Consider the following 25,723-nt stretch of genomic DNA (forward strand, 5'->3'; position numbering starts at 1 on the left):
GCGAAATTGTTTAGATGAGCCAGATGTAGCAGAGGAAGAGAATGAAGACGAATGAATTTCTAGTTGTTTTTGATTTACGCAATGTATACCTTCATTTCAGAGAACGGCTTCCGTTGAGCGCAAAAATGTTCATGCACGATCAATACCCGAACTATCAGCACATTCGGCTCAAGCGCTCAAAATGGCATTCGTGAATGTTTTCGCTACTGAGCTAAATTCAGTTCAATTGCGGTAAATTCGTTTGCTTGCTGAGTTTATTCACGCTCGTGTTGAACAAAAACACAAAAGAGCAAACTCAACGCCTATGAGCAAACTCAATGGGTATGAGCAAACTCAACGCATATGAATAGACTCACTGTGCTTGAATAAAGGCGCCGTCTCCTTAATAGAAAAGTCTACCGGGAGCAAAAATTAAAATAGTGATAAACAAATAGTTTTTTCTGATATTATATAAAAAAAATATATATATATTTTTATAATATAATATGATTTGCAGCTTATCTCAAGGGTTTTTGTTAGAAAAATGACCTAAAAGTTGAAATAGCGTAGAAAGTAACATTTGTGTACCTTTATCCCTTTTTTTTGTATTTTTTGATAATACGTAAATTATTATTATGTTTGCACTAGTCTTATTACATCTTGCTAGAAACAACAATGAATACAAAAAAATCAACGAGACCAAACGAAGCTCGATATCGGTAAATTTTTATTTTGCTTTCATTGATATTGTTTTGTCGCGTTCTTGTTCGTAAATCATTATTTTTTATCAGTAGTTTGCGATCGATCGTAACACGTGGCTGCAAATTTATATTTAAATCAATTTTAGTGACCTAAATTTAAAAAAAAAGTTTCAGTATCTTATATTCATACAAAATATTTTAATTGGTTTTTGAAGTGTGTCGCGTTCGCTACCGTAAGTATAACTTTTTTGAAAAATATTTTTTTTTTTGCTTTTTTCAGCATGTATATTTATTTATATAGATAGGTAAAACATGTGGCTTAGCAAGAAAAGAAATATCAAAACCCTAAAACTCCATTCGATCTCCTGTGACGATCATTTGAAATTAAAAGTAGCTCAAACCGCATATTCATTGAAAAAAAAATATTTCATAAAAAAACATTTCTCATTTATTTTTACTTATTTTCAAATATGAATTTTTATTTTTGTTTTCAATTTCATTTTTTGAATTGGAATTATTATAGCAATCGTCATTAGAATCATGGAAGGCAAATATGTCACGTTCTAAATGTCACGTGCTAAATTAGATTTAAGCTTGTAAAAAAACAGCGATGAAAATATATCAAAAAGAAATGTATCAAAAGAAGCCCTTTTTAGTTTAAATTAATCATTCTAAAATATATTGTTGCGTTTCGCAGAATCTTGCATTTTTCTATATGTAGTCGAAAACAAGTTCTATTTTTTGTCGCGTTCTTGATCCCATGTTTATTGCTAATGAATTGGAAACAAATTATCGAAAGCTCCTACATTTTGTACTATACATAGTGATAATGAAAAGCTTTCGAATAATAACAACACATTTTTTTTTGTTAATTTTTTTACTTTTGGTTTATGCACTTCAAAGGCGTACGACTGTTGCGTTCTCGACCATGGAAATACCCATATGTCTGTTTAAATTTGAAGAATTTTTTGGCAAATATTTTAAAATATTGTTACAGGATTGGCAGTATATATGTAAATCCATTCCAAATAGTGCCATCCTCTTTAATAATTTCAGATAATATATTCCAAACATGGCTCCTTCCCTTATGTCGGGCTGACAATGTGTAGGCGTTTGTACGTATTTTTTCTAAAATATCTTCTTGCTCCATATCGACGGGATGACAAATACATACTAAAAATAAGTTGTGTACCAAATTCTTAGTGCAATATATAAGCTGATCGCGAACAACGCATACAAAAACTATATATGTACATACCAGAGAACTTCACTTTTTCCTTAAATCAGCTCATACGCAAAAGTTTCTATTCAATTCCAATCACTGAGCGAAAGTGAGCTAAACATTTAGTAAAGTGAGCGAGCATGAGCTAAATATTTCGTGAAGTGAGCAAACGTGAGTAAAGCATTTCGGACCGAAGGCTCACATTGTACGCGAATGAGCGATTCGGCAACATGAGCTGATTTTTACTCAACGCTGTGTTTCGCTCAGTGATTGGACTTGAATAGAAACTTTTGCGTATGAGCTGATTCAAGGAAAAAGTGAGTTTTGCAGTTCTCTGCTTCATTTGTCATAATTTTTTGTTTATAATAACCCAAATTGGAAAGTAATGAATAAATGCCACTGAATTAACAAAACTATGAATTAATTACTGTTTTATAATGTTACAAATTGATATTTTTGAGATCAAATATTTTAATAAAAATACCGTAAAATTATTGAATAAAACAGGGTATACCATACAAAATAAAATAGTGTATCAGATACATCATACGAATTCCTTAAAAAATAAAATGGCCTATGTAGAGGACTTGCGCTTTGAATAACATAATTATGGTCTTAAAGGATGCGTAGAATAAAAAAACTTAGTAAATTTAAAGACAAGAAACGGTATAATGTACTCATCGAAAAATCCACTATGAAGAATTTTTATTTACCGCGATATTGAGATTTTAATAGACATCTGATTTGACAAAAACTTTAAACTCGATTTTCTCAAAACCCAAAAAAAATTATACGCTATTGTTATATTGAGGGGACGATATACTCTGCCAACCATGAGCGGGTAAAAAACCAGATAATCAGTGGGTAAGAAAGTGGGTAATCCATAGGGTAATCATGTGTACTTTAACATAGGCCGAGCGACAATTTTACCCAGTCACGTACGTATCCATGTGATCATACATCTTTGTTGCGCTCATTCAGCAGTGTCATATAAAACAGTATATCTGTCCTGCTCTAATATCCCCAATCGACGGCTGATGCAGGGTTGCATTTTTTGATTCCTACTTTTAAAATTTCTTAAAATTTCAAACTAAACTTTTTAATTTTCAAAATTTTTATTTTATTTTATTTTTTATATGTTTACAAAAAATTTATTACAATTTATATAAATAAAAATATATTTAATTTAAAAAATATTTAATATCTGAAAAAAGATTAAATAAAGAAAAGAATTTTTAAAACCTGAAAATAAAAGTGTGGAAAAATATTATAAAACACAAATTCCTGTAAATTAAATAAAGGTTATTAAAACCTGAAAATAAAAGAGTGGAAAAATATTATAAAAGACAAATACCTGAAAATAAAGATTATTAATGCCTGAAAATAAATAATAATTACATTGAAGAAAGATTACTTGTATCAAATGATAATAATATCTGAAAAAAAAAGATTAATATTATCTGAAAGAATAAAATATATTAAATACAAATAGAATTTACTCTGAAAGCCAATATTAATTAAATCAAAATAGTGATAAAATCTGAAAAAAAAGAATAATTAAATAAAAATCATAATAATATCTGAAATAAAAGAATAATATTATCTGATTATTTAAAACATAAGGCAAACATTTGTTTTCACATACATATTATATTGGATTGTGCAGGCCGCCGTAAACGCATAAAATACATACTTATGTACATATGTATGTATATAATTATTTTTGCGTATTATGTTGAGCTGCGCAATCCAATTTCAAACAACACACACTTTTTCTCACATACTTACTTAACAATTTAAATTTGCTGCTTCTGATGATATTGCTGCAGCTGCTAATTCCATTGCTATAAAAACAAATGAAGTAATTATTTGCAAATTATTTAAAAAAAATCATTCACTTACCTTCTTGTTGTACGAGCCTCCTTTACGATAGTACGATCACGAATGACATGCGTCTTTCAATCGTTTTTTCATTACCCTTTTTGGGATTTTCTTTTGTCACTATTGACAATAATGTTTTCTCCTTCGCACTCATTCAAATAAATCAATAGATGAAAGAAACTTTTTTTCATCGCATTTAGGTAAACAAAAAATAACCCGAAAATGTGCGTTGGTGTTAGTGTATAGAGAAAAAATGTGTAGTTGTATTGGAATATTTGTCTCAAGCAGGTAGCCGTGGTTCGCAGGGTACTATTTTAGGAACCTCATCTTATATGTGTATGTTGGTATGTATTGCAGCATATTCTCTGCCAACCAACCAACCTAACCGACTAACAAAAAACGTCAGAAACACTAAATTTTACGGAAGAAATGGCAGAAGGAAGCTGCACCCAGGTTTTTTTTTTTAAATTGATAATGGGCGTGGCGTCGCCCACTTATGGACCAAAAACATATCTCGGGAACTACTCTACCGATTTCAATGAAATTCAGTATATAATATTTTCTTAACACCCTGATGACATGTACGAAATATGGGTGAAATCGGTTCACAACCACGCCTTCTTCCAATATAACGCTATTTTGAATTCCATCTGATGCCTTCTCTGTATAATATATACATTAGGAACCAATGATGATAGCGGAATGTAAATGACGGATAATGAAATCTCGATTATCACTTTATCATGCGAGAGTATAAAATGTTCGGTGACACCCGAACTTAGCCCTTTCTTACTTGTTAAACTGTAAATTTATGCGTTGCGTTTACCCATTTAGTTTACAATTCCTATATGCATTTTTATTATTATTGTATGACTAGAGTAGATGATATTTTAATGAACAAACTTTCAAAAACATTTGATGATATTCCCATATTGACGTTATCGGCTTTGATAAAGCTTTTAAATGAAAGTGGGAAAGGGCAGCATTCCGACGACTTTTTGTAAATCGACGAAATTGTGACTACAGAAGACAATAAAAATGACATTATCATTGTTGAAAATGTTACTGAGGAATTATCTGATAAAGAAACCGTAGACCTAAATAAAGTATGCACCCACGATACGGGTGATACACCGAAGCACTAAACCAACTTCACAGCTTTAAAAAATTCGTTAGTGATGACGTCACTGGATTTTAGTAGCTTAAAAATTTGGAAAGCCATTTTGAAAACTGGTTTATAAAACAGAAACAAGGAAAGTTGAGACAAACTACGGTAAAGGAATTTTTGAAAACATAAATAAATGTGTACAATTTACTATAACTATGAATCACAATAAAAATTATATATGCAAATAAAATGATCAAGAAATGTAATTTATCTAAGAAGTAGTGTGTGTATCAATTTTAGTAAAGTTTTGAATCGTCCACTCCTATAAGCGGACATCCCCCATAGGTTATAGAAGGTTTCACTGTATATGTACGTACTCACAAAAGAGACTAGAAATATGATTAATTATGCATTTACAAGATTTTACTCAAATTTTAATTAATCTTAATTCAATGCTAACTTTTACAATGTTGAAATAATACATTATTTGAATCCGTGTGAATATTAATAATGCATAAAATTAGAATAGAAATAGTGTTGAGCATTGTATGGATTTTCATTGTGAAAATGTGCTTTATAAAGACTGTGAGTTATCCAAGCCATGGAATCCGTTACGTTTTCATACATGAAAGGCTCGCTAGTTAAATCACCACATTCCTTGCCATAACCCAGAGATACCAAACCAATTTGTGTGTAATGTTTTTTGATGAAATTACCACTTAGGAAAGGGGTTTTCCAAAACAGTGGACCTCCAGAATCTCCACGACAAGACACCGTTTGGTTAGCACCAGCTTGAATACAAAGCTTCGAATTGTCAATCCTAAAACGTGGGTATAAGTTCTTGCAAATATCCAACCCTTTAAGTCTCAACTGACCTTTTTGAAGTACGTCAATAGAGCGATCTAAATGCATACATATATTTATAAATATTTAAGAATAGTAAATAAAATTAATTTACCGTGTTCTTGGAGGCCCCAGCCAGCTAATACTAAATTATCGTGTGGAGAAATATAAGAATCCGATGACTTCATGGGCAAGCAAATGGGTGCTATGTGCTGGTAACCTTAAAAGTGTATATAGTAGAAATATATTAATAACTTTGTGGAATGGATTAGACATTGCATTTATGTATATGTTTAAAGTTTTAAATTCAATGAAATTTGGAAATTTTTCGAACTTCAAATTTTTAGATTTGTAGACTGGTTTGCCGAAAATTTTAAACTGCTTGTTGCGAACGAATCATACATACATATCGGATTATCGAGTCTTCACTGTAAGACCCCAAATAATTTCAAAAAAATGTTCGCCGATTTTTGATATATAGTCGTCATTACTTTTATCAGCTTTGAGAATAAAATAGAAAAGAGAAACCATTATTTGAAGAACACACAGTTTCTCCTTATTTGCTAATTCTAGTTAGTTGAGCCAATACATAAATCGTGAAATCGAATTTCCAGAGATCTCAGATGTACTTACGTCTAAAATCTATGTCCATGTTAAGCTTTATCAGAGCAATGTCCTTATGGTAATCTAACGACTTGTAATCGGGATGAATTATGGGTTTCTGGTGTGGATCGATTTCAAAGTCCACGTGAGTTTGGCAAATGTGGAGTATGCAGTCGTTTTTAGTGGATCTTCTGTGTTCGCCTAAGCGCACAGCTTGTCTGCGTATTTGAAAAAAGATTTAAAGCCAACGGTATTGTTTTCGAATAGATATACCATACACAAATTTGATTTAGTGCATTTTAATATTTAAACACTTACAAATCGTTCGAAATGCAATGGGCCGCTGTGAGGACAAAGCGTTCTGTTATGACCGAACCACCGCACAATGCACCCATCCGTGTATAAAGTAAAATGGCCATCCATGGAAACTCCCCTTGAGTAGCGCTAATACCATTGGCTACACGATCATCATTAATTTTACCGCAATTGGGCTTGTTTAGTAGCGCTAATCCTTCCGGATGAATATTTTTTAAATTCCCAATATTGGTTTCTTTATTAAACGCAATGTGCATATATCGCCGACTTGTCCTTTCTGTTGTAGTTGTCGTTGTTTTTGCTGGCCTTCTATTAGGCCGTTGTTGATGTCTCCTTCGTGGACAACAGATAACAGGACCACTCTGCGTAAGGATATCTAATGTGAGAACACACATTAACATAACATAAATTATTATTCCTTACTAGTATGGAGTGTCTACAATCCTTAGGGTTTAGCATGTCCTTCGTTAATGGAGTATCCTGTAGGGTCGGGCAGTTTTCATATAACTTACAATAGCCAAAATAGTCATTTTCTTTGCACGCATAATTACCTTTGAGAGTATTCCAATTAGTATTTCATATATACTTATGTAGATAGGTATGTATGCATGGTATATGTACATACATTTACTTTATCAACTCACCAGCTATAATGCTAAGATTGCAGTAGAAAGCCGCAGAAAGGCAAGCAAACAATTTAAAGCGAAGCTCGGGCATTGGAACAACCGTACGATTAAAGCTCGTAAGAGAGACTGCTTTCAGTTTAGAAAAGCAAATTATGCTTCTTACTAGAATATTATCAAATTTGGATTAAAGTGGAAAGCTAACGGAAAAGCTAGAAATTGTTATCGCATTAACTAGAATTAAAGAAGTTCCCATGAGTAAAGTTAAATTCTCTGTACCCAACATATATTTTAGTGAAATTAAACTTATAATTTTTCCTGCTAGCGTTCTCTTGAGGTTTGAGATTAAGGAAAAGCGCAATTTTGTCATTGTTTTCAAGGATTTGAGATACCGTGAATTTTTCTGATTGTGAACTCGTACGGCACCCACTTTGCATAGTGCTCTCGCTTACCAAATTATTTATCAACGACAATTTTAGAATCCTTAACATTTTTAGAGTACAACTATCGCGGATCTACTTATGAATTGCGATGTTATTTTCGGCACGTGGTTTGGGTTCATATAATTTGGTGTTAAAGTATACTGTGTCCAGGTTATGTCGAATAATATTTAATTATTCACTGGGGTGTAGCTATGAACCAAAGGCGTTTTAGCTTAACAAAACTCTTGGGTATAAATATAATTTTCAAGAATGTTTAGAATAGGGTATATTAAGTTTGGAACGAAGTTTGTAACACCCAGAAGGTAACCCAATCAAGCTTATACATTTACTCGTATAATTGATCAACATAACAAGCTGAGTCGATTTAATCATGGCCGCGAAGCTGCTTTTAGCATATACATATGTAGCTGTTACAGAAACTTACTGATCACAACCAAGTTCACGTACAGAAAACTTTTTAGCTGACACGATATGTTTACGAAATTTAATATACCTTCTAGCATCTTCGAACGAATTGTTCAGATCGGACCACTAAAGTAAATAGAGAAAGAAAATATCAAACATCGTAGCTAGAAAGACCTAAGAAACTATTTTTCCATTGGTGTAAACCTTTGGACATGTAGTTGTCATTCACCTCTGAAGGGTATTAAAGTTACGGTGCAGCCGAAGTTAACGCTTTCTTCATCTTTATAATTATTATCAAATACTTTTGAAAACTTTCACTGAAACACATACTACACATACTAATGTATGTATAATTCATAGAATTATTTATGTAAGTGTAGTATTTCCAAAGTATTATTACTATTGGTTTTAAAATTGCGAGTAATCACATAACAAAAAAACAAAAGGTAATCAATAACTACATACTTACGTATGTACACGATTTGCGAATTTAAAAATTACGGCTTTGGTGATTCATATAAAAAACTAATGACTTTGGAATAATAAATGAGGTATCATTTTATTCCGGGACAGAAAATAAAAGTTACTGCAGAATTTTTGACTAAAAAATAATTATGAAGGAGGCGATCGGATATTACGGGTAATCCAAGTAGAAGTATTTTTTTTTAAATTCATTTTTATGACAGATCAAGTGAGTCGTATTAAGCTGTCGTTATGTTTGATCAGTGTTGTTTGTCATTTCGTCATGAAGAGACTTGCGCCTGAACAACGTTTACAAATCGTTCAACTTTATTACGAATATTTACATTCTGTAAAGAATATGTTTCGTCCGAGTTAGTTTTTATCAGAAGTAAAAATGAGTCAAAAGAATGTATTTTGAGCTGCACCGAAATGTGTACTCTTTATTTATACTCTTAAGACTGACTTATTAAATGGTTCTTGCTTCCATTTATACTACCTAGTATGTTTACTTATTACTAGTTGATAGCTTGTTTAGATACAGTTTATATTATTTATTTAGGTTTGTTTACATATACAGTAGCGGGGTTTTTAAAACACGATTGTAACCGACAAGTGTAATTTTCTGTCGAAAGGATTATTCTTTCAGATAAATTTGTGCTCTGTACACTTTTTATAACTTTTAGTTTTTTTCAATAGTTTCGTGCTCGTGCTTCGTTAAAGCTTAAATATGCTAACATTTAAAAAAAAAATTCCGAATAGCAAAAAAGTAATATTTTTATTTTTTTGCAGCCACGGTATGTCCTATGTGAGAAGGAGAACTGGTGAGCGGTTCATGGACGAATGTGTTCAAAGAACTGTTAAGCAGGGAGGCAGCCGAATAGTCTGGGGTTGCTTTCCCTACTATGACCTTGAGCAACTAGCCCTAATAGAAGGAACCGGCAATGGGACTAAGTATCAGGAGTTACTTGAGACAAATTTAATACTTTCAATGGAAAACCATTTTTTACGAGCGGATGTTTTTATTTTTCAGGATGACTCTGCGCCCTGCCACATAGTGCCAAAATAGCCAAAATAGTAAGTATAAATTTTTTTGTACAACTAGAGTTTATTACTACAATTTTAATAACAAATTTTTTACTTGTCTTTTTTTCTTTCTTTAAGGTGAAGAATTATTTATCAAAAATCGGGGTCGCGACTTTGGAGTGGCCAGGTAACAGTACGGATCTCAATCCCATTGAGAACCTTTGGTTTATAATGAATTTAGTAGAATTGAATGAAATTCTAGAAGAAGCGTGGTATAATGGTATTTTAGTAGGAACAATAAAAACATGATAAATTCAATTCCCGAACGTATAAAGCCGTTATAAAAAGTGAAATAGGTTTGACAAAATACTAAAAAGGTGTTTTTGTATAGATAAATGTTAAATAAAAAAAAATTATCACTGTTTATAATGCTAGCTACCAAAATGATACAATAACTAAATAAAAATAATAAAAAAAAATTATAAGTGCAATTCACAATACTGACTTTTTTACGCTTAATACTAATGTACTAAATATATATTACTATTTTAAAATAAAAAATTTAAACATTCCTCTAAAATAAAAAGGAAAAACTATGATTTTTTAGTTGTCCGGATTTCACTGTCCGCTACTGTATATTGTTTGCTTAGATCAGGGCCGTCCAACATAATTTTGTGAAGGGCCAGGTTTAGCATTTTCATAACCGTAGCGGGCCAAAAAAAATAAAATGACCTTCAGTTTTGGTATATTTATTTATTTATAAAAAGCAGCATCACATAAATCTTAATATATTATTTTTAATGTAACTATGGCCTTAGCATATAAAGATATTCTTATTTTTAAAATCTAATTAATGAGATGTCTGACATTTTTTCAGTTTGCACAGCGCATCTATGTCAGCTGGAGTTTTAGAAGTGGCTATGCGCATAATGCCTTTAAGATGGCTATCTAATAAAGATGATCTGGTTTTTGATTTGTTAAATTTCATGCGAGAAAACAGCTGCTCGCAAACATACATATGTACTACCAAATAAAGAAATTTGTTGAATAACCAGCTTAGTAAGGTTTGGGTATTGACTGGGTGTAATATACTTTTTGTAAAATTCAATTAAGTTTGGAAGACAATTATTATATGCTGTTTTTGGATGAAAGCTGCTTTGCAATTCTATTAACTCCAGCTGTGAATTCAGCGCAGCGCCTTCAATTTCAACATCAAATCCCTTTCATGCAGGGAGTTTGTGATTTGAAGTCAGCGAATCTGTCGTCAAACTCGTTCCTTAATCTTTGTATCATCAACACGTACTTGTCAAAATCCAAGGTATCTTGCTTTCTTGTAGATAAGGTCTCCCAATGAATCAACTGCTTTTGTTCCAGCTGCTTTTCCAACAACAAAAGCTTTTTTGTGAAAGCTAGAACCTGTTCGTATAACTGTGTACATAGTTGGTCTTTCCCTTGCAGTTTCAAGTTAAGCTCAGAAAGATATTTAGTTATATCAACCACGAAAGCCAGATCAGCCAACCACTGCTCATCAGTAAGGAAAGTAATTTTTTGGTCTTTGTTGTCAAGAAAAATCTTTAAGTCGTCCAGCAGGGAATATAGGCTATGTTCGTAAATGCATCATGACGCGCATCATGACGATTGCATAACAAACAGAACGTTCAGAAATGCAATATTGCAACACTGCAATAATCAAGCGTTCAAAAAAGCAACACTTCTATCAACTGTCATACATAATTTCTATCAAAAAATTGTTTACTGCATTTAACTACGATGTCTGACGAAAAGTAAGTGCAAAACTGTTTTATTTTAATTTTTGTATTGGAATTTAGTTAAATTATGTTAATAATAATTGTATAAATTATTATTTTTAAATTTTTAGTGAAAATCTCAGTAATGCGGAGACGCAGTTATTGCTGAGAGTACGGTTGAATATGTCCTCGGGAAACGACTTTATTGTTTTAATAAATGATTTGTTTTTAGGTATTTTTCTTTTTAAAGACAAACATTTGTACCTTCAAATTTTTCTTTTTGACTTCAATACCCTTCTTTTTCTTAAATTTAAAGAAAATCTATCATTTCTTTGCTCACAAATTTCGTCTAGTGTTAGATTCAGCAAAATTTCCATTTTAGTACTATACGCGTTCAAAAATGCAAACAAATGTATCTGCAAATTGTCAAAAATTGTATAAGAAGTATCAAACGTCAAACTTGCAGTGTTGCTACTGTTGCTTATGCTGCAAGTCATGATGCATTTACGAACATAGCCATAATCGTTTTAGTGTAGCCAGTGGCGAACGCAGGAAAAAAATTGGGGGGGGGGGGGGGTTTTAGGTAAAAAGACAATGTTTCATTATTTTATTCACAAATTGAAGTGTAAACTTCTTTTATTTTGGGCCATAACATTTAAAATCTCTTCCTCCGTCACGTCTATATCTCTATGGATATTCAAGAGAGCCATTCCGTTGAGGCGTGCTTCTCCAGTTTTATTTCTTAAATATGTTTTAAGCCTGCGAAGTGAGGAAAACGAGCGTTCACTTGAAGCGACAGATATAGGGATTGTTGTTCCAATCTTTAAAAACGATGCACTGTTTTGAAAATTTTTGCATCGCAACAATTCAACGCGTCTAAAAAAGTTTTGGATCTCTTTGTTTGATTTAACCAGTTCCTGAAAATATATTCAAAATTTTAGTTAGAAAATATAATCTGAAGAAAAGATTTTTAACCTTTTCCACATTCTAAATTCAGCAACGAAATCATCGGGATCTTCTACATCAGCGGACCATTGCTTTTCTAAAACACGAAAAATCTTCTGCAATAACGTCAAGATCTATGCATTTATTTTTTATAATAATAATAATCCCAACGATTACCCTCCTCCCGCCCAACCGACGCGAGGGGCGCAATCCGCGAACGAGCGGAATTAGCCGAGTCATAAAAGGTAAGAGAGTTTTAAGCGTTGCGATCTTAAGCTGCTCAGCTACAGAAACAAAAATTTCAACAGCCGAAATTAAGAATTAGATTAAAGTTTATAATTATTAAATGTTACTTGTTAAGAGTAGATAAAATAATTTTTTTAATGGTAAAGAGTGAGTCTGTTAGATCAAATGTGCTGGAATGAAAATTGAAATCATGACATATACGGCGGAATGATTCGTTTGACTCAAAATTTGTTCTAGAAAATTTTAAAAGTAAGGGTCTAAACTGCCTGGTAGGGCGAGCGGGAACGTTAAAATTAATATCAGATAAGAGAGATGGGCTACAGACTGACCCATTCATGAGTTTTACAAGAAATATTATACCAAGCATCTCCCTACGACTAGCGAGTGTCGGGAGATTTATAAGTTTTAAACGGTTAATGTAAGGGGGAAGATTTAAATTGGAATCCCAATGCAAATGATTTAAGGCAAAAAGTAAAAAATGTTTTTGAACGGACTCTAATTTATCCGAATGGACTTGGCATACTCCAATATAGGCCTCACAAGAGATGTAAAAAGAATTTTTGTGGTAAGCGGATCTCTAAATTCTTTAGACCAACGTTTAACAAAACTAAGAGCACCTTTAGCTTTAAAAACCGTGGAAGATACGTGAAGATTAAAATTGAGTTTGGGGTCCATAGTTACTCCCAGATCAACAAAACTGCATACTTGCTCCAACCTAAAGTTTTGTATTGCGTATGAGGTAGGGTCTACAGCTCCTATCTATTCTATCACACCAAGAAACTAGGTTGTTTAATTGAATGGTTTACTTTATCAAAAGCTTTACTAAAATCTGTATATATAACATCAGTATTCTTATTCTCCCTAAAGCCCGTTGATACATGTGATACAAATTCAAGCAAATTAGTTGTGGTAGATTTCCCTTTACGAAAACCATGCTGAGAACAAGAAATTAGTGGAGAGATCCGAAAGGTTATGTCGTCTGTTATAATTGTTTCAAAAAGTTTAGGTATTGCAGACAACTTTGCTATTTCCCTATAGTTTTCAATAGATGACCTAAATCCACTCTTATGCAAAGGAATTATAAATGACTTTTTCCATATGGATGGAAATAAGCCTTGCTTAAGAGATGAGTTAAATAGTTTTGTTAGGGGTTGGTATATATATTTGGCACATTTCTTAAGAAAGCATGAGGGAATCATATCTGGGCCGTAATTGTATGATTGTTCTAACATATTTAACTGATTTAAGACGTCTGCTTCGGAAATGGTAGGTGCATTAATGACAGAAATCGCACATAACTTGTGCTGATGCGGAACATTTTGTGGAGATTTTGAAGAGTAATTGGACCTAAAGAATTCAGCGAACATATTAGAAATGGTGTGATTGTCACTGGACATACTAGACTTATAGACTTAGACTTATTTGGCAAAATGTTTTCAATTTTGGAAAGCAGCTCTCGATGTTTTAAAAATCGTTCATTGATTTGGTCCAAAAAATGATCTAAAAACGGTATATAAATTGATCTGCGGTAATATTCTTCCGGTTCGCCTTCATAATTGTCGCGATTAGTTTGCCGTTTCGCCAAACGCGGAATTTTGATTTCTAAATCTAATTCTGCGGCTATTGTTTTAACTGATTCAAAAATGAGTTTAAACGATTGTTCAGAGTTAGTTTAAACGATTGTCAAGTGTTGCCGCGAGCTAAAAAAAATTAAGTATATGTTGCGAAGCAAAAAAAGTATCAAAAAGTATCAAAAGCACAACCGTTGTTTTAAAGATTTTCATTTGAAAAACAAATAATAAGTAAAGTTGTGTATCTAATTCAGACCAGTTTTTTCTGGTTGTTTTTATTAAAAATATAGACATTTTAGTTAAGACACTCAAGTATTTTTTTGCAAATAGCATAATTTTTTTTAATTTAAATTTATTTCACAACAGTTTGCTCATGGAACGAAAACTAAAAGTCATAATAAATGAGTTTTTATTTTTCCTTTATTATGATTAAAAATAAACTCTAAAAAAAAGTAATAGAAACCTTATTGGTGACTTTTCAGTTCAGAACTAATTTTCAAAAGAAGTCCATTTTCGACTCACAATTCCCCTTAAATCTAAAAAAATCCAGTTTAGCAGCCACAGAGTTATAAGGCAAACTCATTACTTTAAAGTAAATTAAAAAAATATCTCTGTCCAGTTTATATTTTTCTGGGTTTTTTAATTGGCCTACATTCCCACAACTTTTTAATACTATCCAGATACAATAGGTTTGTTTTTAGTTTAACATTTTCATAGTTTCAAAAAATTAAATTCTATCAGCAGAAAAGTATCAAAATAGGCCGTTTGTGAACAAAAAAGTATCAAATCATAAAATTTAGAAAAAAAAGTATCAAAAAAGATACAATTGTATCAAAACGGCAACGCTGTTAGTGACTAATATTCGACCGAATAGACCACGTCCAGCACGCAGTGAAGAAAATAAAACAGGAAGCTGAGAGTATACACGAAGACCGTGGAAAGTCGATTCGGCGCCGCTCGCAACAACTCAGACTCACGTATAAAACGACTTGGCGCATTTCAGGTGGAGATCTTAAATTAAAAAGTGAAGCCGTTTGACCTTCCTAAGCGACATCGCTTCGCTCTATTTGCTCTTGAAAAGTTCCAAGAAGATCCGACGTTTTCGAGCCAAATTTTGTTCAGAGATAAGGCCAGTTTCTGGTTCAATAGGTATGTAAACAAACAAAATTGCCCAATTTAGGACGAAGAAAAAAGTGTTTGGTATGGTTTGTAGGCCGGTGGAATCAGCGGCCGTTTTGAGCCGATCGATTGGCCACCAAGACCGTGTGACAGCACACCGCTAGCCTTTTTCCTTTGTGAATATGTAAAGTCTAAAGTCTATGTGGACCATCCCATTCCAAATGCTTGAACGAGTCATTAATAATTGGATTCAACAGATGGACCATCTGAAGTGTAACCGCAATCCCGCCATTAAACAAAGTCTTAGCAACTACCGGTGCCGTCATGTTTGGTATTGGTAAAGCCTCTGGCCAAAGGGTGAATCTATCAATTATCGTAAGGCAATACCTATTGCCTTCCGACAACGGAAACGGGCCCACTATGTCAATGTGTAAGTGCCCGAAGCTTTGGCTGGGAAGTTCTCGATGCTGTAGTACATTCTTGTTGTGTTGAATGATTTTATTCCGTTGGCATGCAATGCAATTCTTCACAAACAACTTACTGTCACGTTGAATGCCGGGCCAAACAAATTGCTCGACCATCAGCTGTGTAGTAGAACGTATACCAGGATGCGAAAAATTTTGTGTTGCTTGCAGGAATGCTATGCGAAACTTCGATGTTACAAATGGACGTAGGCGACCTGTAGAGACATCGCAAAATACTCTCTTGGAACTGAAAGTAAAACAAATTTCTTTACCTTTAAAGAATGATGGATTACTTGACTTGATTCTCGGCTAACTCGTCGTAATTGGTTGCAGCAGCGGTCAGCGATTGTATTCGTGAAAAGAGATCAACGGCGACATTTTCTTCACCTTTGACATGACGTACATCGGTAGTAATCTGGGATATAAAGTCGAGCTGCCTGGCTTGTCGGTCTGTCGCCTTGTGTGACGACTGACGGAAAGCAGAAATGAGAGATTTATGATCATTATGTCAGCTCTCGATCATAAGTGCTGTACCGAGTTTCAGCAGGTGAAAATTTGCGTGAAAAGAAACCCAGTGGCTGAAGAGAACCGTCAACGATTTTTTTCTTAACAGAACCGGCTGCGAAGTCGGAAGCGTCTACCCAAAGTGATAGTTCTGCACTGGGCAGCGAATGAGCTAGCATAGCGCAATTTGCTAATTAAATTTGCAAGTTTCGAAGTGGCGTTTAGTTGTTTCGGTCCAATGAAGAGTGCTATTGTTGTTTTTTCGGTTACCTTGGATCATGGCAAAAAGTGGTCCTTGATGTTCCAGCGCGTTTAGCAAGAATGGACGATAAAAGTTCAGCAAAGCTAAAAAACGTTTAAGTTCCTTGGCGACTGTCGGAAGTGCCATCTGCGTTAAGGCTGTACGGCTACGAAGTGGACGGATCCCATCTTTAATTATTGAGTGTCCCAAGAATTCAAGCTCTGAAACTTCAAACTTCGATTTGGAGACGTTGATGCTTAAGTTGAAATCTCTCAAACGGCGAAGATGTGCTTTATGTTCGTCAACGGACGTTGATGCAATAGAAACGTCGTTGCCATCCTCTGATACTAATCTAACTCAGCTGGCTTATTGTGAGCTGCCAGCTGCAACTGGTTGTTGCATTGCTACCAAGTTTAGAGTGGTATCAACAAAGGCTGTGTGGATTTCGGTTAACGAATTTGTTGCGCGACGTAGATCTGGAGCGATGTCGGCCCCTGGAGCGGTCGCGGTTTCCCAAAAGTAAACTGACTTGCTTTGACAAGGTGGCGATTTCAGCTCGTAGTTCAGAAATTTCTGCCGATAGCTGAGATCGCAATCAGCAAATCAGCGATAGGTTGAAGAATTTCGCTTTGATGCGGATTGTGGCTAGACGTTCATCCCACCACACACTTCTTGGACGGCGGTGATGTTAGCCTTTATTTTCACAAGGACATCAACCAGTTGGGCAGCGGCACCCTCTCAATTAAGGGACCGGACATTCTAGATGCTAGCCCTGAAATCTTAATCCTTATTTTGTTTGCCATGGTCGTCATCAAAAGGGGGGTCTCTCATCAGAGGCTGTTGATTATTTTTCCATGGGGGCGTTTTTTACGTGGTGAGTCCCAAACCCAGGGCATAACCCTGAGTATGGATGGTTCGCCTTCTCACTTTAGCTCGACTTCAAATGAATGTACTTTCGCTACCCATACGATACTTGGTCTAATACAGGAAGTCGTGAGCTGTTGTAGCCATATGTAAAATAATCGTTTCTGGCCATTCCCAAGTGAATGGCGATCAGAGAACTTTCCTCACTTGCGTGAACTTCTACACATGACTCCATCCTCCATAAGTGAAAGCAGTAACTTGAAAATATAAGATATCGGCGATTTTTTAGTTAAGTGAGATAGTGAAGACAATGAAACCTTTTGGGTAGATAGGTGTATTACAAATTGATATATTGAAAGAAGTTTATTTTAAAAATTTTTGATTTTTTTTGTGATTCTTTTGAAGTTAGTGTGCGATATGTGTATTTATGTTTACACATATGTAGGTATGAGTATTGTTTGAAATTGCGACACCTGAGCATTAGGACTGGAGCTCAACTTGTTTATTAGATAATCTTACTTATTTTTTCTTTATATACGTAAGAAACAATATGCAGGGTTTAAAATAGAGATGTATTTATTTTGACAGTTTTTCTGATTAAAAATGAAAAGTCAAAAACTGTTTTTGTTTTTTATTAAGCATATCTTTCGATGTTTGATGGTCAGGAATGAACCCAGAATAATAAGGGTTTGGGGACTCACGGAGTTTAGATATATATTTCAATTTGCTGTCTTCTACTTCTTTCTTTTATTCGAACTATTTGCAAAATGATTCTGCATTTTTACTCAGAAACCTTTGTATTATGTCTATATTAGTTGCACAGGTCGTACCCCACAGTTGAATTCCATACATCCAAATCGGCTTTATGACCGCTTTATATAAAAGCACTTTGTTGTCTAGGCTAAGTTTGGAGTTTTTATTTAATAGTCTGGAAACTTGGTTGGTAAACACTTTCAAAAAATCCTGTCCATGTATGAGCTCTTAATATTAATAGAAAGATCTTATGCTTTTCAGTTTCTTAATTTTTCTTACTATAGAGACGACTAATACATATATTATAGTCCACTATTTGAAAAAAAATATCTCGTATCTTATAATTATAGAAAATTTAATTATTTTTCAAAGTTCAAAGTGCTTTCTCATTTATTCAGTTTGCCAGATCAGCCTTTCAAACTCCTTTTTTTGTTCACAAATTTGACAAAACGGCTTGTGATTCACATAGTACATGAAAAAGTTATGCGTCCTACTAATTTTAATACTCCCTATATCTATCTCCATTAGTTTTAGATGATACGAACAACCGTTAGGTGAACCAAACTATTAAACACTGTAGCAACATGTTGCAAGAGTATAAAAATGTAAAATGGAAAATAAAATCAGTTTCCACACAAATTGCTAAAAAGGGAATTATTTGGACTCCAGGGACTATGCATTTTATCGGCGACATAATGGTAATTTTTTGTAATTCTTATTTCATTCATATTAGGTTTTTAAGAAAATACCTCTTTTTTATAAATTATACGTATTCCCTCGCACTTATATTATCACTCTTCTTCTGAACTTTACTTTTGAACTTTGTCTTTGCTAACTTTTGGTGCAATATTTTACGAATACAAATAATTTGAGCTCTTCTGATATGCAGTATGTTCATATAAGTAAACTCTCGTTAAACGAAAAATTGGAACAATTATGTAATTTCGGAAATTTTGCCTTCGTGATCACTCAAATCAAATCTAACCTTTTAAGGGGTTACTCTCATGTGAACGCATACATTTTAGGCAATTTTTTTTTATGCGACAACAAAATTGAATCATTTTAATTTTTTAATATATTTTTATTTGTATTTTGAAATGTAAAAAAAAATTTGTTTCGTTTTTTACATTTTTAATATATTTTTTTTTTTTAATCAAAGTAGTCCCCAACAAAAAAAAGTAGTTCACTGGTCATGGTGATAGCGGCTGTTCATGTTGTCTGAAATAAAAAAATTTAATGGATTATTAAGCAGTAGTTCTGCGGCTATCTTCCCTACCAAATATAATCAATTTCATTAAAAAAAATGCCGAACTTCAAAAATAAGTCACGAAAATCTTGTTTTTTTTCGTTAAAAATCGTTTAAAAAAAATATGAAAATATTTTCGAAAATAAACAATTCTGGTAGGGACGATAACTATAAATGAGTAGAAGAACATATTTATGTAAATTTTAAAGCAATCTGTTAAATAATTAATTTTACCAGCGGGTAGAGTTCTCAATGCTTTATTGAGATGAGTACCATCAGCACTAAGTTACAATCAGAGAAGAGCGTTGTACATACATGAACTCCCGTATTTATAGGAGTTCAAAGGAATTTAAAATACCGTAACTTCGAAATATGAATAAACAAAGATAATATCAAACAGAAATGTATGATAAAAGAGAGATGAGAAATAGAAAACTTAGATAAAACAGTATTGCCAGATCAGACTTAACATTATAAGAAAATAAACTTAAAACTAACGTAAATAATCCTAAACATCCTGCCCGGTCGAGTCGGTCGACTCGAAATCTTCCTTCTCTAGCAAAAGACATAGTTTCTGGACGGCTCGTTTCATGTATCCTCTAGCTGTTCTCAACGTGACATTGCGGACCACTCCATCAGCTCCGGGATGTACTGTTGTCACTCGACCCAGGCACCAGTGAGTTGGAGGCAGGTTCTCTTGTTTGACTAGGACGATATCATCCACCCTTATATTCCTCGAGCGCCGAAGCCATTTGTTGCGTCTCTGCAGAATGGTGAGATACTCCTCACTCCATCGCTCCCAAAATACCTGTTGTATGTGACGTATCCATTGCCATTGCTTCAGCCGGTTGCTAGGAATATGCTTGATATCTGGTTCGGGGACCGCCAGTAGTGGAGACCCAATCAGGAAATCACCAGGCGTTAACGCAAGTTTCTCCTCCGGATCGTCGAACAGTGGTGTAATAGGACGGGAGTTAAGACAGGCTTCTATTCTTACTGCCAGCGTCTGTAACTGACTATACCACATGACCTGCGCACCTACGCAGCGCGTATCAAATGGTGCTTAGCGGATTTCACTGCCGCCTCCCAGAGGCCTCCTTGATGCGGAGCACTGGGTGTTATGAAATGCCAATGCGTGCCAGAATTTGCTAACGATCGCTTATTATTCTCACCCTGCCATGCTGCAAGGTCTTCCTTCAAGAGTCGATTGGCACCAACAAACGCTGTACCATTATCACTATATAAATCCCGACAGGGACCGCGTCGGCTGACGAAACGAGTGAAGGCATCTAGAAAGGCTTGTGACGATAGGTCATCAACCACCTCAATGTGTACAGCCTTGGTGACCATACAAACGAAAATTGCGAGATACGTTTTGATAAGCGTTCGAGAGCGTTTCGTTCCGATTCGTAATGTAAAAGGCCCACAGTAATCGACACCAGATGAAATGAACGGTCTAGCGGCTCTAATCCTCTGCCCGGGTAAGGAAGCCATTTGCTGCTTCAGGACTTCCCCTCTGTGACGACGACACACTACACAGTTATGGATGAAACCTTTGACTGCTTGCCTGGAACTCAAAATCCAGAAGCGGCGACGAAGAGTGTGTAGCATGAGCTGCGCTCCTCCGTGCAGTGTAGCTTCATGTGCCTGGTGTAGTAAAAGCTTGACCAACGGCGTTGATTTTGGTAAAATAATAGGGAATCGTTGATCATGTCCTAGTTCAGCCTTGTGAATGCGTCCTCCAACACGTAGGATTCGGTTCTTATCTATAAAGGGATTTAAAGGCATTATTCGACTGGAAGATGCCAAACCTGAACTAGACTTCAATTGACGGATTTCATCTGCAAAATGTTCCTGTTGCTCTAAACGGATTATAGTGTATAGTGCGTCTTCCAATTCCTGAGCACTAATAACCGGTTGGCGAAGGTGTCGACGGTTTCTTAACCAACGTAGAATAATGGCCACCGTTCCCAACAATCGTGTGATATTACTGAACCGTTCAGTTAAGAGGATAGCATGCCCGTTTGGACGACGTGTATACAGTGGATGTGACACGAGTGCAATCAATTTGTTCGTATTTCGCTTTTCGGCGAGTAAGACCTCTGACTCATCCTTGCTGAGAGGAACATCACTACTGTCCAAATAGATCATCTCTGCCTCCTTAGGTCCATGCCACCAAAGTGGATGTACCAGTAGCTCGCCAGGTGTGATTCCTCTACTGGCACAATCAGCTGGGTTATGAGCAGAACGAATGTGATGCCATCGCGTGGGGGATGTCAGCTCTTGTATTCTACGAACCCGATTTGATATGAATGGTTTTAGTGTTGCTGAATCCTTCCTCAGCCAACACAGTACGATAGCTGAGTCCGACCATAGATAGTAGGGAACGTCAACTAGTCCCAAAGAATCCCGAACGTTCTGGAATGTTTCGGCAAGAAGTAGCGCTGCCGCAAGTTCCAAGCGTGGAATGGTAGTAGCCTTGAGTGGTGCTACCCTGGTACGTGCCGTAAGAAGAGTGAAACGTACTGAACCGTCTGTGTGCAACGTCTTCGCATAAATCACCGCTGCATACGCGTGTGAGCTAGCATCACAAAACCCGTGAAATGATGTTTCAATGCGTGGAATCATGCCCATCCACCGCTCGATTCGAATTTGATTAAGCTCTGGAAGCTGTGCCCGATACTTCAGCCATTCGCGGCAAAGATCGTCAGGTAATGGTGAGTCCCAAGATAGACCGGCAGACCACAATCTCTGAATGAATATTTTCCCAGTAACGATAACAGGCGATAACAATCCAGTAGGATCAAAGAGTCGTGCCACCTCGCTGAGTACACGACGCTTTGTGGGTATCTCTCCTCTTTGACGTAGATCGACGCGAAAGAATAACTGATCCGACAGTGCGTCCCATCTTAGGCCCAAAACGGAAGTCTCCCCAGGATGGAAGATATAGCTAGAAAGAGACGGCTCATTAGATAAACGCATCATCACCTGACTATCGTTCGAGTTCCATTTTCTTAGGCTGAACTTTCCAGCAGATAAAATGGCATCCACGTTCGTAGCCAGCTCCACTGCATCAGTACCGCTTTCACAACTTGTCAAGAAGTCGTCAACATAAAACGAAGTTAATATCGCACTTCGAGCACGAGCCGCTTGTTGTAGGTCAGGAACCACAGCGTAATTGTCATACGCACATTGTTGCAGGGTTCGTACTGCATTGTAAGGACTGCATGCCATACCATATGTGATAGTCTTCAGGCGATATACTCGGATATCGTCTGCAGGAGACTCACGCCATATAATTCGTTGATAGTCGCGATGTTCAGGTGCAACCAACACTTGCCTGAACATTTTCTCTATGTCCGCAGTTATCGCCACTCGATAGCGACGAAAACGTAAAAGTATACTACTCAACGAATCCTGAACCGTTGGACCTACCAGTTGAACATCGTTCAGTGAGATTCCAGTGCTGGTAGGTGCCGAAGCGTTGAACACCACGCGAAACTTTGCTGTGACCGCATGATGAGGAATGTAGTAGCAATTTGTGTGATTGTAAGGTGGTTGTACTATCTCCATGTGATCAAGGGCTGCATATTCTCTCATAAATGAAATGTAGTTTTCTCTAAGGACTGGATCCGCAACCATACGACGCTCTAGTCTATGAAATTGCTGTAATGCCAGTGTGTACGAGTCACCTAGTTCCGTTGCCTTTCGCCGCAAGGGTAACTGTACCATATAACGGCCGTCTAGGGTACGGCTATGAGTGGTTTCGAAAATCTGCTCACACTCGTGCTGTGGCAGATCGTCAACCACCGCTATTTCCTCCATTTGCCAGAACTTTGACACCAGTTCCTCCAACCGGTAGTCCTCCGTGTCTAGCGAAGTGGTGAGTGTGAGCAATGATTCCGTTGAAGGAAAGGTCACTGCTGCTGGACCAAACACCACCCATCCGAAGCGGGTACGCTGGGCAAAAGGTTCGTCTGGTCTTCCACCGATGACTTCACCTTCTATGAGACGCCCCCACACGTCCGCGCCAATAAGAACGTCGATAACTCCAGGCGTACCAAACTGGTTGTCCGCCAAGTCTATGCCTCTCAAGTATGGCCATTGGTTCATGTCAATCTTCACTGCTGGAGTCGGTGAAGTAATGGACGATAAAACCAATGCATCAATTCGCATTTCAAAATTAGATGTTGTTGATCTCAGAGTGAACGTAACGCTGCCTTTCACTCGAATATTGATGGTCGCGCCTACACCTTCTACCATCAAGTCACATTTTCGTCGATATAACTGCAAACAGTTTGCTAGGCGATCCGTTATAAAGCTGACCTGTGATCCGGGATCACACAGGACTCGTGCCACTCGCTGCACCGATGCTTCTCCAAAGGCATATGCACGCGCTGTTGCTAAAAGAGTTATCGGTTTTGGATTGGCAGCGAGAGGCTTTGCTGGTGCGGCTAGTCATGCTGTTGTGATTATCGGCACCTCCGTAGGTACCTCACTGCATACGGCTGGCGTAGTTGTAGAAGAAAACGTTGACGTGTTGTTGAACTTGTCTCGACATAGGATCGTGTTATGCTTGCGTCCACAATTTCTACAATTACCAGACGAACACTGACGATAGGAATGACTCGAACGTAAACAGTTGTAACACAATTTCAATCTCTTAAGGGCTTCAAATCGTTGCTCGATGCTAAGAGCCAATATTGCAGGACACTTGACAATTCGATGCGCTAACCCGCAATGAGCACACAGGGCGGCGTCCGTAGTAGCCACATGCGCCCTCAGTGGTCGTTGCTGACGGCAAGCTATTACTGAGACCGATGGTTCAGGAGCTAGGCTGTGAGCACGTCTTTCCAGAAATTTCAATAAATCTTCTAATTGTGGTATATCTGTAGTGGAGCACCTCATACACCAGTCACGCTTAGTTACGGCTGGAAGCTTAGCCACCACGATTGGTACAGCCAATGCGTCCCACTGATTTATAGGGATGTCCATAACACGCAATGCACGCAGCGATTCATGAACCGTATCCACAATAGTCAATAACGTTTGTGATGACTCATGAGTAGTTGGCTTTAGGTTAAGAAAACGGGATACGTGTATTTCCGCTAGCTGCTTTTTGTTGTCATAGCGGTCCTTGAGAGCCTTCCACACCTCCTGATAGCCACCTGAATATATCCCACCAATTAAAGGAACAGTAGTCGCATTTACCGCCTGCCGAAGTTTTCCCAACTTAAACGCTTCTGGATATGTCGAATTATGTACCAGTGTTTCAAAGGCATCTTTGAACGCTAACCATTTACACATGTCTCCATCAAACAACGGGATAGCTAACGGGTCTAATTTGAGATCAACCAAATGCCCATCGAGAGATGTCGTGGGGCAATTTTGCGTTCCGTCAGCGACATTAGACTCAACCCTTGACGATGCGATGAGACGATTAAGTCTGCTGCATGCTGCAGTATACAGCTCCTCTACTGATTCCAAAAGTGCATCATGTGGCCCCATCTCGGTGGACGTAGCTCCTCCAACCAAACGATTATGGTTCTCCATGAAGCGCTCAAAATGCGATTCAAGCGACTTAAGCTCTTGTTGGAGATGAAACACATCACGGTTTTCCATGGCACCTTCCAAGACACGTGCATGTATGCGCTTTATTGCTTTCACCGCCGATGATCGCCAATTAAGTTCCGCCATGAAACCACACAACCGCAATAACAAACAATTACAAACTAAATTTAAAAATATTTGTCCTCACAGGAGGCACCAAAATGTTAAATAATTAATTTTACCAGCGGGTAGAGTTCTCAATGCTTTATTGAGATGAGTACCATCAGCACTAAGTTACAATCAGAGAAGAGCGTTGTACATACATGAACTCCCGTATTTATAGGAGTTCAAAGGAATTTAAAATACCGTAACTTCGAAATATGAATAAACAAAGATAATATCAAACAGAAATGTATGATAAAAGAGAGATGAGAAATAGAAAACTTAGATAAAACAGTATTGCCAGATCAGACTTAACATTATAAGAAAATAAACTTAAAACTAACGTAAATAATCCTAAACACAATCGGTTGAATAATTTTTTTTTTAGGACCATGACAGTTTCAGAAAATGATTTGAGAAAAATTCGTTTAGAAACGTAGCAGCTGCAGACGACACGTCGGCGACTATGAGCTGTAACTTATCAAATACTATGAATTTCGGTCTGAATTTTTCACAGCATGTTTTCAATAGGTTTTACTGTCAAAATATAAAAAAAAAAATCGATTTTTCGAAGTGATTACATGAGAATACCCCCTTAATACGAAGTAAGATAAAGGTTTATTGACAGCATTGACAACTGAATTATTTTTAAATAATGTCTGCTGCAGATTCATTAGTTCTTTCCATTTAAATAATGAAGCA

General features: G+C 36.1%; 3 protein-coding genes across 3 annotated transcripts; all 3 read right to left on the reverse strand.

Annotated features, from left to right (window-relative positions):
• Positions 1-5,287: 5,287 nt before the first annotated feature.
• Positions 5,288-7,421, reverse strand: LOC126754555 (serine protease grass-like). The gene is made up of 6 exons (XM_050466642.1): positions 7,297-7,421; positions 7,076-7,203; positions 6,656-7,014; positions 6,368-6,555; positions 5,850-5,954; positions 5,288-5,793 (listed from the first exon to the last, which is right to left on the reverse strand). The coding sequence occupies exons 1-6, from the start codon at positions 7,367-7,369 to the stop codon at positions 5,396-5,398; spliced, it is 1,251 nt and encodes a 416-aa protein (XP_050322599.1). The 5' UTR covers positions 7,370-7,421; the 3' UTR covers positions 5,288-5,395.
• A 12,926-nt stretch (positions 7,422-20,347) lies between these two features.
• LOC126755732 (uncharacterized) lies at positions 20,348-23,572 on the reverse strand. Its single transcript, XM_050468475.1, has one exon. It carries the CDS (start codon positions 23,570-23,572, stop codon positions 20,348-20,350), a length of 3,225 nt encoding a protein of 1,074 aa, XP_050324432.1.
• Positions 23,573-23,767: 195 nt separating this feature from the next.
• On the reverse strand, positions 23,768-25,006 carry LOC126755733 (uncharacterized). Its single transcript, XM_050468476.1, has one exon. The coding sequence runs from the start codon at positions 25,004-25,006 to the stop codon at positions 23,768-23,770; it is 1,239 nt and encodes a 412-aa protein (XP_050324433.1).
• Positions 25,007-25,723: the final 717 nt, after the last annotated feature.

Source organism: Bactrocera neohumeralis, chromosome 4 (assembly GCF_024586455.1).
Source record: "Bactrocera neohumeralis isolate Rockhampton chromosome 4, APGP_CSIRO_Bneo_wtdbg2-racon-allhic-juicebox.fasta_v2, whole genome shotgun sequence".
Lineage (NCBI taxonomy): Eukaryota > Metazoa > Arthropoda > Insecta > Diptera > Tephritidae > Bactrocera > Bactrocera neohumeralis.